At 50.2% G+C, this 17,485-nt stretch overlaps 1 protein-coding gene across 2 annotated transcripts; it reads left to right on the top strand.

Moving 5' to 3' along the window:
* Positions 1-496: 496 nt before the first annotated feature.
* Sdsl (serine dehydratase like) lies at positions 497-16,857 on the top strand. 2 transcript variants are annotated; one of them, XM_008847471.3, is made up of 9 exons: positions 497-580; positions 689-760; positions 3,351-3,516; positions 3,666-3,705; positions 4,443-4,582; positions 8,174-8,262; positions 9,019-9,246; positions 14,979-15,103; positions 16,511-16,857. In XM_008847471.3, exons 3-9 carry the CDS (start codon positions 3,367-3,369, stop codon positions 16,702-16,704), a joined length of 966 nt encoding a protein of 321 aa, XP_008845693.1. In that variant the 5' UTR covers positions 497-580; positions 689-760; positions 3,351-3,366; the 3' UTR covers positions 16,705-16,857. The 2 variants fall into 2 exon arrangements, with proteins under 2 accessions (XP_008845693.1, XP_029426454.1); XM_029570594.1 differs by lacking the exon at positions 689-760 and having other exon boundaries at positions 559-580.
* Positions 16,858-17,485: the final 628 nt, after the last annotated feature.

Raw genomic sequence — 17,485 nt, 5'->3', positions numbered from 1 at the left:
CTTGGCATGTGGTAGGTGTCCAGTAAATGTTTATTTATTGAATTCGTGAATGAGCTAGCAGTCATTGATTTGAACAATAAATAACAGCAGTTTCCTATGTTGGCTGTGACATAGCATCGATTCAGACATGATCCTAGGGCTACCCTTCCTACCTGATAGTATGTTTCCACCTCAACCTTATTTTCTCAGATGTTACTAACCCCAGTATGGTCTAGCGGGGCAGCCTGACCTGGGGACAGTCCTGGACTTGGAGTAGGATGGGGGTGGTCCAAGGTGAGGAGTGGGAAGCCCCTTGCTGCCTGGGCCCCTGTGGATGTATGTCTCTCTTCCCAGAAAGAACCAGATCGTTCAGTGGCTACAGGCAACAAACACATGGGGACAGGGAAGTTGAATTTAGTCCCTTGGGTTTCTCTGAAATGCCACCCCCGCCAAGCCCTCACGGGAATCCTGGGGTCAGGAGCTGTCCCTTTAACAAGGAGGAGGGGCCAGGCCCTGATGGCGGAAGTTGATCTGATGGCCTCAGAGGAGGAGGCGAGGCGGGACTGGGTGGCTGTGCTAGTCTGTGAACTGTCCTTGGAAGGTAAGGGTGGCTTGTGGGAGTGGCAGATGGGGGCATGTGAGGGGTGATGAGTGGGCATGAGGGTGGCTGTGCCCCAGGAGCATCTGTCCAGCTCCTGTCACCCCACAGGAAAAGTTGGGTGCTGCGGATCCTGAGGGTGGACAGCAGGCTATGAATCTTTCCTTGGATTCAGCTTTCCAGGTATGTGTGTATGAGGTCCTGGGGACCAGGGAGATGGACAATGTGGGTGGTCTTTACTCGTGACTCCTGGAGGAAGTGACTGGGCCAGGGTCACAGGACAAGGACCCAAGCCTGAGTACCTCCCTCTACTGCCATGCCCAGGGCAGGGGTCCCAGGCTCCTCCGGCTCAGCCCCAGCCAGGGAGGGCTGTGTGTCCCTGGACCTTGGCTTCAGCTGAGTTCCTGCCCCAATGGGCTCTGACTGTGATGAAGCTGCCCACATCGTGAGCCTGGTCTATTCTCCTGATGACTGCTGTCACCAAGAGGGGCAGATAGGTCTGGGGTCAAAGCTGAAGGCTTTGACTCCTAAGAGGAATTGTCAGCAAAGAAACAAATACCCTCACCTGTAACAACAACAACAAAAGAGTCCAGCGGTTAAGACTCCACATAGCATGAAACGCAGGCCTGGGTTTGAACTCCCAGCCTCAGTCCCTGTGGTGTGGCCTTGTACATCAACCCCTCTGGGCCACACTGGTTATAAAATGGAGTTAAACACAGGACCTTATCTCAGAGTTTCTAGAGCATTCTGTGAGATACTAACAAAGGTGCTGGGCACTGTGCCTGGCTCCCAGAGAGCCCTGCAGGATGCTTAGCTCTTACTACGCCCTATCAGGAAGCTGCACAGAGCCACATCCAGTGTGCGGCGGGCTTAGCTTCTTATTTTTTCAGTTCCAAGAGGCCTTTCCTGACCTCTAAACCCAAAGGAGGCCCTTTCCTGAGTCTTTAAGATTCCCTGCATGTGTGTGTCCCCACACAGCAACTTTCACCATTTCTTATTATTTTGTTGGTCTCTATCAGATCTCCTCATCAAACTACAAGTCAGCTCCAAGGTGGATTTCTGTCTTTGGCACTATGCTGTCTCTAGGTCCCAGGCTCCACCAGTCTGTACATTGTAGGTGCCCTGTAGACCAGCCACGGTGGGGTGAGCATGCCAGCATTATTAGAAGGTCCTAGGGATGTAACCTGTCCAAGGAACTCAGCTTGGCACAACAGGGATTTAGTAGGTAGTAGTCATTATCATGAATCCACACAGTCTGTGAGTTTGGGTTTGCATTTGCTCCTATTTTTTTTTAATTAATTAATTAATTTTTTTATTTTATGTGTATGCGTGTATTGCCTGCATGTAGGTCAGTGCATCTGTGTTGTGCAATGCCCGCGGAGGTCAGAAGAGGCTGTCAGATCCCCTGGGACTGGAGTTACAGACAGTTGTTAGCTGCCATGTGGGTGCTGGGATTCGAACCCGGGTCTTCTGCAAGAACAACCAGTGTTCTTAACTGCTGAGCCATCTCTCCAGCCCTGAATTTGCTCCAATTTTACAGAAGGGAAAACAGGCATAGTGAGGTTAAGACTTATTTGAGTCACGCAGTCAAAGGAGTCAAAATTGGAGGTGGGGGCTGTTCTGTCTTTGCCTTGTCTAGGGAGTTTGGGGGCCACCCTGACAGGGTCAGACCCATGGACCCCCGGTGTTCTCTGATTTGAGAAATGCATGAAAAAGGATGCTTGAGAGGTTCAGGTTCTTATGCAGGTGGGATGGGATGCACATCGCCCCCTGGTGGCTCATAGTGGAACTGTGGGGGCCCACCCAATCTTTTCTGTCCTAGAGGGGGAAAAAAATAAAAAGAGGGGACATTTTTGTCCCTGTTTGTTTGGTGGTCTGGTTTGGGTTAAAACAAGAACTCACTACATAGATGAGACTGAGACTGACCTGAGCTCACTATGTAGCCCAGGCTGGCCTTCGATCTTCCTGCTTAGAACTCCTTTTTTTTTTTTTTTTTCAAATTTTCCTTTCTTATTTCTTTCCTCCTCCTCCCCCTCCTCCTCCTCTTCCTCCCCCTCCCCCTGTAGCCCCAGCTGATCTGGAACTCACTATGTAGACCAGACTGGCCTTGAACTCACAGAGATTCACCTGCCTCTGCCTCCCGAGTGCTGGGATTAAAGGTATGTGCACATGCCCTCTTTCTTATTTCATTAAAACATTTTGAGTTTTAAAAAAATATGTGTACAAGGGTTTTGTTTGCCTGTATGCAAGTGTACAACATGCGTGCAATACCTGTGAAGGCCAGAAAAAGGCGTCATATCCCTTGGAGCTGGACTAATACTCCAGTTCTCTTAACTGCTGTGCCATCTCTCCAGCCACACTCTTTGCTTTTAGAGACACACTTACAGAGCTGATAACCTGGAGGAGGGGGTTCTGCTGCTAAAGGGAAGCAAAAGATATTGAAGGGGTATGGCCTCCCTGGAGTGTGCTTAATCAGTGTTTCTTTTGGAAAAAAAATATATATATATATATATATAGTGAATGAATGAATTCTCTTACTTTTTGGTCACATTCTACATCCCCAGCACTGTGGGTAGCCACAGGCACAAAGTGAACAGCACCCAGGTGATCTGTCTTGTTCCAATGCAAAAATTGAGGCCCAGAGAAGGGCCTGGTTGGGGCATCTTGCCTGGATTTCCTAGTTTGGCAGCTAGATGGGGTTGTGGGTGCCTGGCTCAGGGTCCTTGCCCTCCTGTCACAGATGAAGGGTCCCAAACTTGCATGTCTCCTGCAGGTTGTCTGTGTGGCCAATGGAGTCCGAGCCTTTCCACAAGGTCACGCCTCTGCTGGAGAGCTGGGCGCTGTCCAGAGTGGCGGGTATGACAGTCTTCCTCAAGTGTGAGAATGTGCAGCCCTGTGGCTCCTTTAAGATCCGGGGCATTGGGCATTTCTGCCAGCAGGTGAGGGCCTGTGGGCAGGAGGGGAGACTGGGCAGGGGCAGGATGGAGGGGAGGAGTGTTGGGTATGGATGGGGCATCTAGCCACATCTCACACAGGTCTCCATGATGCCTGCTTGGGTGAGCCCCAATTTCATCCTTTCTCTCCCCAGATGGCCAAGAAGGGCTGCAGTCACCTGGTCTGCTCCTCAGGTGACCCTACCCTCTGTCTGCTTCACTGGGGAGTCCTGGGACTGGGGCGGGAGCAGGGTGCTGGGTGAGGCAGTGGCTTGCCTTCCTCTTTCTTTTCCTTCCTTCCTTTCTTCCCTCTCTCCCTCCTTCCCTCTCTAATTCTCTCCCTCCCTCCTTCCCTCCCTCCCTTCCATATTTTAGACTCTTTGAGACAGGATCTCATAATGCCCAAGCTGGCCTTAAACTATGCAGCCAAGGTTGGTGAACTACTGATCCTCCTGCCTCTACTTCCTGAGTACTGGGATTGCAGATGTGCACCATCAGGCCCCACTTGGCTTTCTCTCAGAGACCCAGCTTTCCAACAGCCACCTCATCTGTCCTCTCTTAGTTCCTTTCCCATAATCCAAGACTTGTGGTGGTCAAGATGACAGAGACCCAACTCATAGAGGTTCAAGCTATAGGCTACAAGCTCTGAATGTTCTCAGGATAAATGGCTTTCAGGCACAGCTGGATCCAACAGGGCTCTACTGTTTCCTTATTTTTCTTTTACTCTTTTCTCTTTTCTTGTGTGACATACTCACCCCTGAACCAATCATAGGTCAGGAGGGTGAGTTCTCTGATTGACTCTATGTTTTTCCACCTCTGGACTAGAGGGAGGAGCCAGTGGTGGGGCAGACACACAAGTGGCTGTTAAAGGGAAATGGGGGCATGTGAAGCGGCTGATACACCTGCTTTTGTTGCGCTCCTGCCACTCCCAGGGGGCAATGCAGGACTTGCTGCTGCCTACTCTGCTCAGAAGCTGGGCATTCCCGCCACCATCGTGCTCCCAGAGAACACCTCCCAGCAGGTGGTGCAGCGCCTGCAGAGTGAGGGGGCTGAGGTCCAGCTGACTGGAAAGGTAAGGAACACAAGGAGGGGAGCACATCTCACCCCGCCCCAGGGCATTGCCTCCTTTGTCTTTCGATGAACACTGGAGCTAGATTTTCTGGTCTTTGGTCTTCTATCAGGAGGGCAGAGAGGAAGGGTGGGAACAAAGGGCAGTGGACTTTGAGGGCTGCTCTGAGATGTACCAGAGAAACAGTCCTATCAGAGGGCGGGGGAGTGTTTGGCTTCGTCCTTGTCAGCACTTGCTATTGGCAAATGAAATGTTTGCCTTTTGATAAGACAAAAGAATGAAGGTGCTAGCTGCACTGTTTCTTGTTCTGAGACCCCAGGAAGAAGGGGATCACTGCAAGAACGTCACTTTTACCTAAGAAGTAGAGATTCAGACACGGGGCCTCTGCCTTCGGAAGAGGGGGACAATTGTTAAGTAGCTAGAACATTGAAGTCCTTAGAGTGAGACTACAGGTTGTACCATGTTCCCCAAGCCTGTCTCTAAACACTGTGCTATGCAGTTTCCCTTCCTTCTTCCATTGCTCTCCCTCCCTTCCTCCTGCTTCTTTCTTTCCTACCCTCTATCAACCACTCACCCATCCATCCATCCATCCATCCACCCACCCATCCATCCATCCATCCATCCATCCGTCCGTCTGTCCATCCATCCATCCATCCACTCATCTATCTGTACATCTATCTGTACATCTATCCATCCACCCAATCATTCATCCACCTATCTGTTTGACTGTCCATTCGCTCAACCACCTATCTATCCATCTGCCATTCACCCATCTATGCACCCACTGACCACCTATCCATTTATCCAGTCTAAGCACCTCCTTATACTTACAATTCATTCATCCACTTTTCCCATCCACCTTTCTACCTGTCCATTCCATCAACCCGCCAATCCACCCATCTGTCCATCCATCCATCTATCCATCCATCTGTCCACTCACTTATCTACCTACTGATCCATCCATCCATCCATCCATCCATCCATCCATCCATCCATCCATTCATCCACTCAACCACCTGCTGCCCCATCCAACAGATACTCAATGTGCACACTCTGATCCCAGTACATTCACAGTTTGGGGTTATACAAAGATCTTAAGATATGATCTTTTCTCCAAAGAAACTCAGAATATCTTGAGAGAGACACACTGGTCATAAGTCGTGACTAGGCCTTTGCTGGGAGGTGCCAGGGCCCCAAGGAAGACAGAGAAAGCAAATGTTTCTAATCAGCTACCATGGCTAGAAAATACTTTGTAAGCGGCAATGGCTCTTGATAAGCACCGCCTCCTGAGTGGGCTGAGGGAGCTCTGCTTCAGCCACGATGAGATGAAGGTCTGTGGAGGTACCTTTATCTTCATTGGCCAGTAGCTCATTCTTCTCAAGGTCAAAGACAAGAGTGGGGAAAAGACGTGGGTGATGCCTCTTATGACCTTGGCTCTGTTCATTCTGTTGACTGCCGTTGGCCAGAGCAAGTCACATGGCCAGGACCAGCGCCAATGGGACAGGAAGACAGTCTGCCTGTGCCAGTGGGGAGGATGCAGAGCCGCAGTGTCTTGTGGACACATGAACACGTGGTTCTAATAAACCGAGGGAGGGACGAACTGGGCATGGTTCAAACATCCAAGGCCATGCCTTAGGCTTGGGAAGGGGATTCAAGGAAGCCTCTGAGAAGCTCCCCTGTGGGATTTGAAAGAGAACTAGCTTCCCACTGAAGAGGAATGAGAGGGCATAAGCAGAGGGGCAGAGAGTGTGGGAAGACCTAGGATCACAGCCTGGTGCTCCTGCCCAGAGCTGGGCCCCAGGGAAGAGGTGACGGCCAGGCTTATGAGTTTCCCTATCAAGAAGGGTGATCTGTAGGTGAAACAAATATTTTTTAAAAAATATTTTATTATTTTAGTTTTCTGTGTATGAATGTATTGCCTGCATGTATGTGAGTTCACCCGTGTCCTGCAGTGCTGCAGAGGTCAGAAGAGGGCTTCGGATTCCCCTGGAACTGGAGTTAAGGAGGGTTCGTAGCCACCACGTAGGTGCTGGGAATCGAATGCGGGTCCTCTGCAAGAGCAGTCAGTGCTGTTAACCACTGAGCCATCTCTCCAGCCGGAAACAAATCCTTTCAAACCTGAGGACCAGGAATGAATTTAGAGCAGGAGAGAGAATGAGTTGAAGTTTCACTGAACTTGCTCAGAAGTAGTGGGAGGCAGGCAGGACAGATGGGGGCATCAAGGGCTGCTGTGAACTTGAGGTGAGACAAAGGCTACATGGATTGGAATCAAAGCTTTGTTCCAGTAACTCTGGAGAGGGTCTTGGAATGCAGTTTGGTAGCTCAAGGGCTACTGGCCGAAGAAGATAAAGGCACCTCCACAGACTTTCATCCCAGCATGAACTGGTCTGGGTTCAGTCCTCAGCACTGTATAAACCAGGTACCCACCTGTAATCTCAGCATTCAGGTGGTGTCCCAGCATGAACTGGTCTGGGTTCAGTCCTCAGCACTGTATAAACCAGGTAGGATGGTACCCAACCTGTAATCTCAGCATTCAGGTGGTAGAGGGAGGCAGTAACATAAAAAATTCAAAGTCATCCTCAGCTACCTAGCGACTAGGAGTCCAGCCTGGGCTACATGAGACCCTGTCTTAAAAAAAAAGAAAATTCAGGACCCAAGGAAAGCAAAGCTCATGGGTAGCTGGAGGGAAGGCCCTTGGTGAGAGAGGACATCTTTTTCTTTTCTCTCCAGTCAGTTCCCCACACTGGTCTGGGCACAAGGGAATTGCAGGGCCCCAGAGGATGGCAAAGTTGTCTCTGATCTGTGGCACTTTGCCCATTCTCTGGGATGGGACATAGCTGCTTACTGCTCAGTTTCTGGGTCTGGTTTCTGCTGAGGTCAGCAGAAGTGGGTCCCTCTGAAATTCCATCTCACTGTAGGCAGGGCAGGAAGCTCCACATTGCAGGGATAAGCAGGACACCTCTGTGGGTGCCTGAGGGTTAGTCCTCAGTCAGAGCTTACCTGCGGTATCCCACTGAAGTGTAATGAGATGGCTGTCATCCACTAACTCTTAGTCTTTGTTGGTGGGCAGCACCTTAGATGTACCCGATCCCTGCATTCATAGCCCACTCTGTCCACTACCCAGACAAGTCCTGTGGTCTGGGGATGCCCAGGAGGTGAGGTCCAGGTGGCCCATGGTGGCCACAGATGTCAGGTCCCTGAGGAAGGCCAGCCTGGGTCCACCAAGGTCAGGCCAGCTGTGGGTACTGCGACACTTCCACTCACTGCAGGCCACCATCGGGTGACAGTCTTCAGGAAACTAGCTGCTATGTGGGCTTGTGTGAGGGATGTGCCTCATCCTGGGCACATGGGCTCCATGCAACTAGTTCAGGAGTCTGCTGGCCTCGTCCTGCTGTCACATGGTTCTTGGATCCCTTTGAATTAGGGGGAGGTACTGGATGTAATTTTGCCCATCCAGAGCCATCTTTCCTCATCCTGGGAGGCATGGTCTCTCACATGGGGGATCCCCCCAACCAAATTGGGGACCCTGGCCTCTGCCACAGTCTCTGTGGTGTCTGGGTCCTGGCTCTTCCAAAGGCCTTTGCTTCTCTTTAGGTCTGGGATGAAGCCAACATGAGGGCCCAAGAACTGGCCACAAGGGATGGCTGGCTGAATGTCTCCCCATTTGACCACCCCCTGATATGGTAAGACTGGTGGCTATGTCCCCAGGGAGCCAGAGCTCATTGAGTCAGGGTCCTCCCACTGGACAGAAGGGAAACTGAAGCCAAGCAAGGGGGAGAGGCTCAAAGCTAGACAGAAGCAGGTCCTACCTTGTTTCTGCCACCTGGGAATTGTGTGGCTTTGTGTAACCTCCCTGCTTAGGCTTCAGTTTCCCCATCTGTAAAATGGAAATTATGATATGAAGTCCCTTTTGTCGGATATGTGCCAAGGAGATGACTGTAAGCTGAGCCCTAGAGGGGCTTCAGTTTCCCCATCTGTAAAATGGAAATTATGATATGAAGTCCCTTTTGTTGGATATGTGCCAAGGAGATGACTGTAAGCTGGTTGTCTGCAGAGCCCTAGAGGCAGTACTAGAAAACCCTCTGAGGCACAGAAGGGTCAAGATACTTGCCTGAGGTCACACAGCCAGTCAATGGCAGAGAAGGGGTTCTAGTTCCAGAACCCCAGTTGACTGGTTCTGAGTGATAGGTTGGCCCCTCTTAACCCTTCCTGCTAAATCACTTCTTCCTGAAGTTGGGGGAAATTGAATGGGCGACTGTCCAATAAAGTGCCTGAGGGGTGATGGGTGGATGGGTGGATGGATGGATGAATGAATGAATGCATGCATGCAAGGACAAAGTGGAGGGACACCTGCCGCAGTGTCTTCTCACCCATGGCTGTGGCTGGGGAGGAGTCCCCATCCCAGGATTCCCTCTCACGTGTTCCTCCCCCACCTACAGGGAAGGCCACGCCAGTCTGGTGCGGGAGCTGAAGGTGTCTCTGGGGACCCCACCAGGTGCTGTGGTGCTGGCAGTTGGGGGTGGAGGGCTCCTGGCAGGTGTGACAGCTGGCCTGGTGGAGGTGGGCTGGCAGCATGTGCCCATTGTCGCCATGGAGACCCGAGGGGCACACAGCTTCAATATGGCCATGAAGGCAGGAAGGCTGGTCACTCTACCAGACATCACCAGGTGTGGCTACATGGGGCATCTGAGGGGGGAGGGGGCTGGGTCTCTGTCTTATGGTCTCCTTGTTCCAACTAATGGGGATAATGGGCATCCCAAAGCTTTCCTTGTCTTGGAGTTCTAACCACTGTCATGAAGATCTAATTTGGAAGGGTGAAAAAGCCTGTGTAGTCTGCCAGTCTAAAACTAGTGTGGTCTACGTCTGCCATCCCAGCACTTAGGAAGCTGAGGCAGGGGGTTTGAAAGTTAGAGACCAGCCTAGGCTACATAGAGAGTGCTTGCATGAGGACCTGGGTTCAGAACCCCAGAGTCTACATAAAAGCCAGGTGTGGAGGTACATATCTGTGATCCCAGTGCTGGGAGACTGGAGATAGGTGGATCTCAGAGGCTTGCTGTCTAACAAGCCTAGCAGAAACAAGTCTGAGAGACCTTGCCTCAATTAAAAAAGAAAAGAAAAATACACACACACACACACACACACACACACACACACGTAAGGTGATCACCTGATGTTGTGACCTCCAGCCTCCACACCTGCCCACAAGGGTGAGCATACCTATACACACACAGGCAAACATACACATACACACACACACACACACACACACACACACACACACACACACAAAATGAAGGATCGGAATCATTTAAACTTCACCCATTAATAAGACAGGCTCTCATTGGTCAGAATCAAGCAATAGGTGATACAAGACAGCGTCACCCCCAGCGGACCCTCTATTGGTGGACATAGCCCCAGCTGGACAGTGCTTTCCCCAGCCTGCCTCTCCCCCTTCACATGCACATGCCTGGCTGCCCAGAACTCCACCTGCTACATAGGAAGTGCCTAGCAAATGTGTGGAAAATGAGTGAATGGATTAGATGTTCTTCTCTTTTTCATTGGTCAGGGTCTCATGGAGCCCAGACTTGCCTCCAACTCACTATGTAGCCAAGGGTGACCTTGAACTCCTGATCCTCCTGCCTCCACTTCCCAAGTGTTAGGATTGTAGAGTGTACCACCACACCTGGTTTATGAGATGCTAGGGATGGAACCCAGGGCTTCCTGCATGATAGGAGATCACTGAGCTCTACTCACTGAGCCACATCCCCAGCCTGGGTTACATATTAAAAGGCTAGAGTTTGTCGGGCATGGTGGTGCACGCTGTCAATCCCAGCACTCAGGAGGCAGAGGCAGGCAGATCTCTGTGAGTTTGAGGCCAGCCTGGTCTGCAAAGTGAGTTTCAGGCCAGCTGGGGCTATGGGGAGACCCTGTCTCAAAAAGACCAAAAAAAAAAAGACGAGTTTGTAATCTCTACTTTTCTAGTTCATATTAAGTCATGAATGTACCTTTTTTTTTTCCTGCAACATCAGAGCACTGATTGTATTTTATTTGTTTTTTAAAATATATTTATTTATTCATTGTTCTTTTTGAGACAAGGTCTCCCTGTATCCCCAGCTGGCTTGGAACTGGCTGGCCTGGAACTCACAGAGATCCACCTACATCTGCCTCCCAAGTGCTGGGATTAAAGGTGTGTGCCACCACGCCCCACCAGTCAGTGCTCTTAACCACTGAGCCATCTCTCCAGTCCACAGATTGATTTATTTAAAAGTTTTTTGTTACTTTTATTTTATGTTTATGAGTGAGTGTTTTGCCTGTGTGTATATAAGTGCCTATGGAGGCCAGGATTCCCTGGAACTGGAGTTTTGGATAGTTGTTAGCCACCATGTAGGTTCTGGGAACTGAACCTGAGATCTATAAAAGCAGCTAGTGCTCTTAACTACTTGAGCCATCTCTTCAGGCTATTTTGATTTATTTTTGTGGTGCTAAGTATGGAACCCAGGGTCTCACACATGCTAGACAGGTTACTGTGCCACTGTGCTGGACTCCCAACTCTGTAACTAGTTTTAATTCAACTGGGGAAAAGTTCTGCACAAACCAGTAGAATGGTCCAGCATTTGGGCCCTGCCTTGTCCAGTATCTTTTATCCTTACACAACACCATGGTTATTGGATCAGCCTCTTGGGGCTCCCATAAGAAATTATTGCAAATTGGGCTGGAATGATGACCTAGTCTGTAAAGTGTTTGTCTTGCAAGCAGGAGGACCCGAGTTTGACTCCCAGGAACCTTGTAAAAGAGTGGAGTGTGGTGGCGTGCCATGTAATCCCAGCACTGGGGAGGCAGTGACAGGCGGATCCCTGGAGCTTGCTACCCTGGCCAGCCTAGCCTATTGGCGAGCCCCAGGCTAACAAGATAAAGCTTCTAATGTTGACCTGTGGCCTCTGTGTGCACACATCTTCTATCTCCTCAGGTCCAAGGGGAAGATGTTAGCAGTTCCTGGGTCAAGGTCCCAGTTTGCCCTGGGGCTTTGGGGAATTTCTTCCTAATGTGGTGGTGACTGGAGCCCCTAGTGTCTGGGCTAGGAGACAACTCTCTGTTTCCTGTAACCTTCCTCTCTGAGTCTTTGAGTGTTCCCTCCTCTCTTCCTTCCTTTCTTTCAAAAAATATTTTATTATTTTTATTGTATGATTTCCTGGAACTGGAATTACGGAAAGTTGTTAGCTGCCATGTGGGTGTTGGAATTTGAACCTGGGTCCTCTGCAAAAGCAGTCAGTGCTCTTAACCACTGAGCTGCCTTTATAGCACACCCCCTCCTTTCTTTATAAGGTCACTTTCTTTATAGAGTTTGGGGCAGCTCAATGGTTGAGCACCCGCTTAGCAGGAATAAGGCCCTACGTTCTGTCCCCAACACCATTCACATATGTGTGTACAAAAACACACAAATTAAAAAGCCTGGGCCAGTCCTGTGGCTCTTCCCTCCCCTCCCCTCCCCTGCCCTCCCCTGCCCTCTCTTCCGTTCCCTTCCTTTCCTTCTTCCCCTTTTCTTTTCTTTCTTTTCTTTTCTTTTCTTTTTGGTGATGTCTACATTAAGACATATGGGATAGACCACACTGTTCATCTCATCAAAGTATCGTTCAGTGGTTTCATAGTCACAGAATTATGCAGCTGACACCAGCAATTTTAAAACATTTCTATTCTGCCAAAGAACTCTCACTCCTCTCAGCCATCACCCTCATCCCCTCAGCCTGAAGAATCACTACCCTCCTCTCTGTCTCATGTTTTTGCCTCTTCTGGACATTTCTATAATGGAGTGAAGGGGTATTGGTCCTCTATCCTGCCTCCTTCCTCTGAGAGCTGACTCTGATGGATGCATTCGCGGTGTGGTGTGCCAGGACCTCTGTCCTTTCTGTGGTGGAGCTCGGGGCCAGGTCGTCAGTGGGTGGGCCCAGTCTTACTCATTGGCCTCTGAGCTGACACAGTCAGGGTGTTCTTCCTTTTGGTGTTGGTGGACAGTGCTGTGGCAGCTGCTGGTTGCCACGTCTGTGGGACAGAAAACTCTCCGGTGAAGTTGTCGGCAGCCAGAGCAGCTTCTCTTCAGCTTTCTTTGCTTTTTCTAAAGTTTTTAAAATTTATTGTTTTAATTTTATGTGTATGAGTGTATTGCCTGCATGCATATGAGTGCACCCATGACATGCAATGCCTTGAGGAGGTCAGAAGATGGCAACAGATCTCCAGGAACTGCAGTTACGAATGGTTGTTAGCTGCCATGTGGGTGCTGGCATTCAAACCCAAGTCCTCTGCAAGAGCAGCTAGAGCCGTCTCTTTTTCCTAATCCCTCTTTCTTTCTCTCTCTCTGTCTTTCTCTCTTTCTCTCTTTCTTTCTCTCTTTCTCTCTTTCTTTCTTTCTTTCTTTCTTTCTTTCTTTCTCTCTCTCTCTCTTTCTTTCTCTCTCTCTCTCTTTCTTTCTTTCTTTCTCTCTTTTTTTATTTCTTTCAAGATAGGATCTCACTGTATAGCTTTCTTTCTTTCTTTCTTTCTTTCTTTCTTTCTTTCTTTCTTTTCTCTTTCCCTCCCTCCCTCTTTCTTCTTCTTAGTTCCATACAGCCATATTAACAGTAACAGTTTGGAATTAATATGGCACAGCCAGATTAAAAGTTCACAGTCTGTTAGAAATAATGTCTTAGAATAAAATGTATAGCTCATTGTGTTGGTTGATTGTTTGTTTGGTTTGATTTTTGAAACAGTCTCACTGTGCAGCCCTGACTCTCCTCGGACTTAAATTCCTAGAGATATGCCTGCCTCTGCCTCCCAAGTGCTGGGACTAAAGGCGTGCGCCACTGCGCCGGGCTCTTCTTCTTTTTTTAAGGCAGGGTCTCATGTAGCCCAGACTGACCTTGTAGTCATTGAACTCACTATGTAGCCAAGGATGACCTTGAACTCTTGATCCTCCTGTGTCTACCTCCTGTGTGCTGGGATTATAGGCACACGTCATCGCATCTGGTTTCTTCAGTGCTGGAGATGGAAGCCCCACGCATGTAGGCCAGGGCTCTACTACTGATCCTCAGTCCTACAAGCCTCTCTGCTGATTTATCCTTCCTTGCCTCTCTCCCAAGCCTGCAGCCAAACCCCAGCCCTCTCACCCCCTGCCACAGCCTGTCTTCCAGTCCCTTTCATGGCCGAGGCCCTGTCCTGCATCCGACCCTTTGCATGTGCTGGTTCCTTGCCTGAAACTCTCTCCTCAACTCCTGTATCCCAGCTTAGATGTCTCTTTGGGGGCTCCGGGTGATGCCCCTGGCACAGCTTACCATAGGGATATTTATTTATTTACTTGCTCCCCACACCCTGTACTGGGGATGGAACCCAGGGCCTCACACATTCTAGTCCAGCACTCTAATGCCAACTGCATCCATAGCCCAGGATACTTTTTCTCTTGAGGCAAGGTCTCACTAAGTTGCCCAGCCTAGCCTTGAACTTGCTTTGTATCCCAGAGAGGTCTTGAACTTGAAGTCTTCCTGCCTCAGCCTCCTGAGTGCTGGAGTGACAAGCCTGTGCCACCATGCCTGCCTCATTTTCTTGATCATGTGTTTCTTATCATTGCTTCTGCCCCATTGGTTCCTGTCTCCAGTCACCACAACGACAATAATAATCAGGACCCACACTTCTCCAGAACTTGCTAAGTGTCTGTCTCTGAACTAGACACTTAACAGGCTTCAACTCGCTTGATCCCTGATACAACCCCACTAGCTCCATTATTCAGATGAAGAAACCCAGGCTCAGAGAGGTCAAGTGAGTTTCCCAAGACTGCGCAGCTAGTGAAGAACCAAGGTCAGAAACAAGACACTCTACTCTGGCTCCAACCTTGGTGGTCTGGACTTCAGGAGTCAAAGGTTGCCAAAGGCATCTTTGGGCTCAAAACACACTCCAGCTCACCACAGGTGGCAGCAGGGAGCCCTGTACTGAGGATTGACAGCATTGGAATCCACATTTGGACATGGGCTAGCTGTGCATGCTTCATGTAGTTACTTAACCTCTCTGAACCTCACTTTCCTCCTCTTTGAAATGGAGCTAAGCACATTTCTCATTTAAAAGGGTGGGGAGGGTTGTAAGAATTAAAACAGAAAATCTATACATCTGGCACATGGTGCACATCAATAAAAATTAGTAGAGACACAATGAATAGTTATTAGTATTGAGTTTCCTGAGATCAGCACAGGGTCAGAAGCTTGATGCATGCTCATGAGTGCTCTCTGCACCTCCTGATTGGGACCTAGCCTATCACAGGGCACAGGGTGGCCTGGGGCCAACAGGGCTGGGGCTGTGTGGGCACAGATGTGATGTGCCTGCTTTTCTCCCCCCACCCTCCAGCTCTACTGTCTCCCTCTTCTCCCCGTTCATCCTGCAGTGTGGCCAAGAGTCTGGGAGCCAAGACGGTGGCCTCGAGGGCTCTGGAGTGCGCACAGGAGTGTGAGATCATCTCTGTGGTGGTAGATGACAAAGAGGCTGTGAGTGCCGTGCAGAGGTTCCTGGGTGAGTGACACTCAGGGGATCTTACTGAGTCCTGATCTGGCAACAACCAGTTCACTCTCATCTGTGTCCTCAGCACCTATCATTGGGCTGGGCAGGCAGTAGTGATGCCTTGGAGGTATGTCCAGTGGTGGAGGAAGGAGGGGCATCTCCCTGCCTGAAGCCTTAGAACCTTTGCACACATCCTTTCTGCTTTCCTGACTCTGGATATCCATCCTGCCCCCAACCCCACTGCCTCCCTGTGCTGAGGACTGGTTAGTCATCAGGTGCCTCCTCCAGGAAGTCACCTTGATCTCTTCACACAGCCTCTCCAGCTGGGGACATCCAATAAACCCATCCCTCTGTCCGCAACTCCCTGGTTCTCTCTGCATGTTTTGTCTGCATGTATGTAAGTGTACCCATGTGTGCAATGTGCGAGGAGGCCAGAAAAGGGTGTTGGATCCCTTGGAACTGGAGCTATGGACAGTTGTTAGCTACCATGTGGGTGCTGGGAACTGAACCCAGGTCCTCTGAAAGAGCAGCCAGTGTTCTTAGCCACTGAATCATCTCTCCAGTCTCAACTGCCTGGTTCTTAATTTAGGATGTGACTGCATGAGGGTGGGGCTTTGTATCTTAGCCACAGTTGTTTCTCCGGGATCTTCCTAGCTCAGGGTCTGGCAGAGTGGGCCCTCAATAAATATTTGTTGAATGAATGTATGAATAAGTAGAAGAGGTGAGCAATGAATGGACAGATAGTAGAGGGAGGAAAAGATTGCTAGGTGGACAGATGGATGGGTGGATGGATGTGTGGATGGATGGGTAGATGGATAGGTGGGTAGAGGATGGGTGGGTTGATGGATGGGTGGATAGAGGATGGGTGAGTGGATGGATGGGTGGGTGGATAGATGGGTGGATAGAGGATGGGTGAGTGGATGGATGGGTGGGTGGATAGATGGGTGGATAGAGGATGGGTGGGTGGATGGATGGGTGGATAGAGGATGGGTGGGTGGATGGATGGGTGGCTGGATGGGTGAATGGATAAATGGGGGCTGAGTGAATGGATGTATGATTGGGTGTATGTATGTATGGATAGTGGAGGAAGGGAAGGATGGATAGGCGGATAGATGGGTGGATAGATGGATGGATGAATGGATGGGTGGGTGGGTTGGGTAGATGAATGGGTAGATGGATGGATGAGTGAATGAATGTATAGCTGGGTGGATGGATGGGTGGACACATTTAAGGGCAGACTGATGGATGAACAATTGCATCATAGGTAAGAGATGGATGGTAGGCTGTACTGATGGATGGACAGCTGAGTGATATAGGAGGGGATGGGATGGGTGGGGAGACACCTGTGAGTGCATGAGGGAGGGATGAATGGATAAGTGTCTGTTGAGCACTGGCCAATAAGCCCTCTCTTCTTCACAGATGATGAGCGTATGCTGGTGGAACCTGCCTGTGGGGCGGCCCTCGCTGCTGTCTACTCAGGCCTCCTAGGGAGGCTGCAGGCTGAGGGCCGCCTGCACCAGGCCCTGGCATCTGTGGTGGTCATTGTGTGTGGTGGCAACAACATAAACAGCCAACAACTTCAGGAGCTGAAAACTCAGCTGGGTCATAGCTGAGGGCTCCCAGAGAGCCCCGAGACTCTCCTGGACACTCTTATGGTCAGCCAAAGTGCTCTGTTTCAAGTTACCCTGTCTTCCTCCCCCAGGAAGCTCTCCTGGATTTCTCCTGGTAGCTCGCTACAGTCCAGTGAATAAACATTCCCAAGCTGAGTCTGTGTCTCCCCCAGATTCTATTTCTACCCTATGAGCTCACAGGAGGCCCACAATGATCTTAAGGCTGGTTCTGAGACAAAGTAACTCCAAGTTACACTGTGGGTATTTGTGTCAAGCCACGACAGCATGTCTGTGATGGAAGCTAGCCACAGCCAACTCCTAACAGGGCCTCATTTACCTATGGAACCAGCTTAGCCTGCCCAGGTCACCAAGGAGGGGGACCAGCCATCACTTCTCAGGCCTGGGTGAGAGACCAGCCCTTGTCACATGCTTAAGTGCCATTAATGCCTCTGATAACTCTTGTTTCACAGAGTGGAGGGGTGAAGTGTATGGTGGGGCAGGTGACTCATGAAGGTCACACATCTGGGATGTGACCCAGTCAGGCACAATCTTTGTTTCTTAATGTCACTCTACATGATTTGGTCCTGATTGTCAGTGTGGGAGCTGGGTGGGAGGCTTGGGGGAAAGGGGGTAGGAAACCCCCAAGTGGGTCCAGTCACACTTCTGAGTCACAGGGAAGGGTCTAGGAAACAGCTTAGGATGTAAGTGGAAAGTTGGCTCCTTTGCAGCCACAAGGGGGCAGAAGAGGGTCTCCTATGGGAAGGAGGCTCAGGGCAGAAGATCT

The sequence above is a fragment of the Nannospalax galili genome, unplaced genomic scaffold (assembly GCF_000622305.1).
Source record: "Nannospalax galili isolate Female #2095 unplaced genomic scaffold, S.galili_v1.0 scaffold120, whole genome shotgun sequence".
Lineage (NCBI taxonomy): Eukaryota > Metazoa > Chordata > Mammalia > Rodentia > Spalacidae > Nannospalax > Nannospalax galili.
Note: the sequence above shows the minus strand (reverse complement) of the source record. Positions and strands in the feature narration are given on the sequence as shown.

Bases quoted from the DNA above. Each gene is read 5' to 3' on its own strand.
- Sdsl (XM_008847471.3), top strand. From the start codon at position 3,367: ATGGAGTCCGAGCCTTTCCACAAGGTCACGCCTCTGCTGGAGAGCTGG. The intron at 3,517-3,665 runs GTGAGGGCCTGT...TTCTCTCCCCAG, and splicing joins TTGGGCATTTCTGCCAGCAG to ATGGCCAAGAAGGGCTGCAG. The intron at 8,263-9,018 runs GTAAGACTGGTG...CCCCACCTACAG, and splicing joins TTTGACCACCCCCTGATATG to GGAAGGCCACGCCAGTCTGG.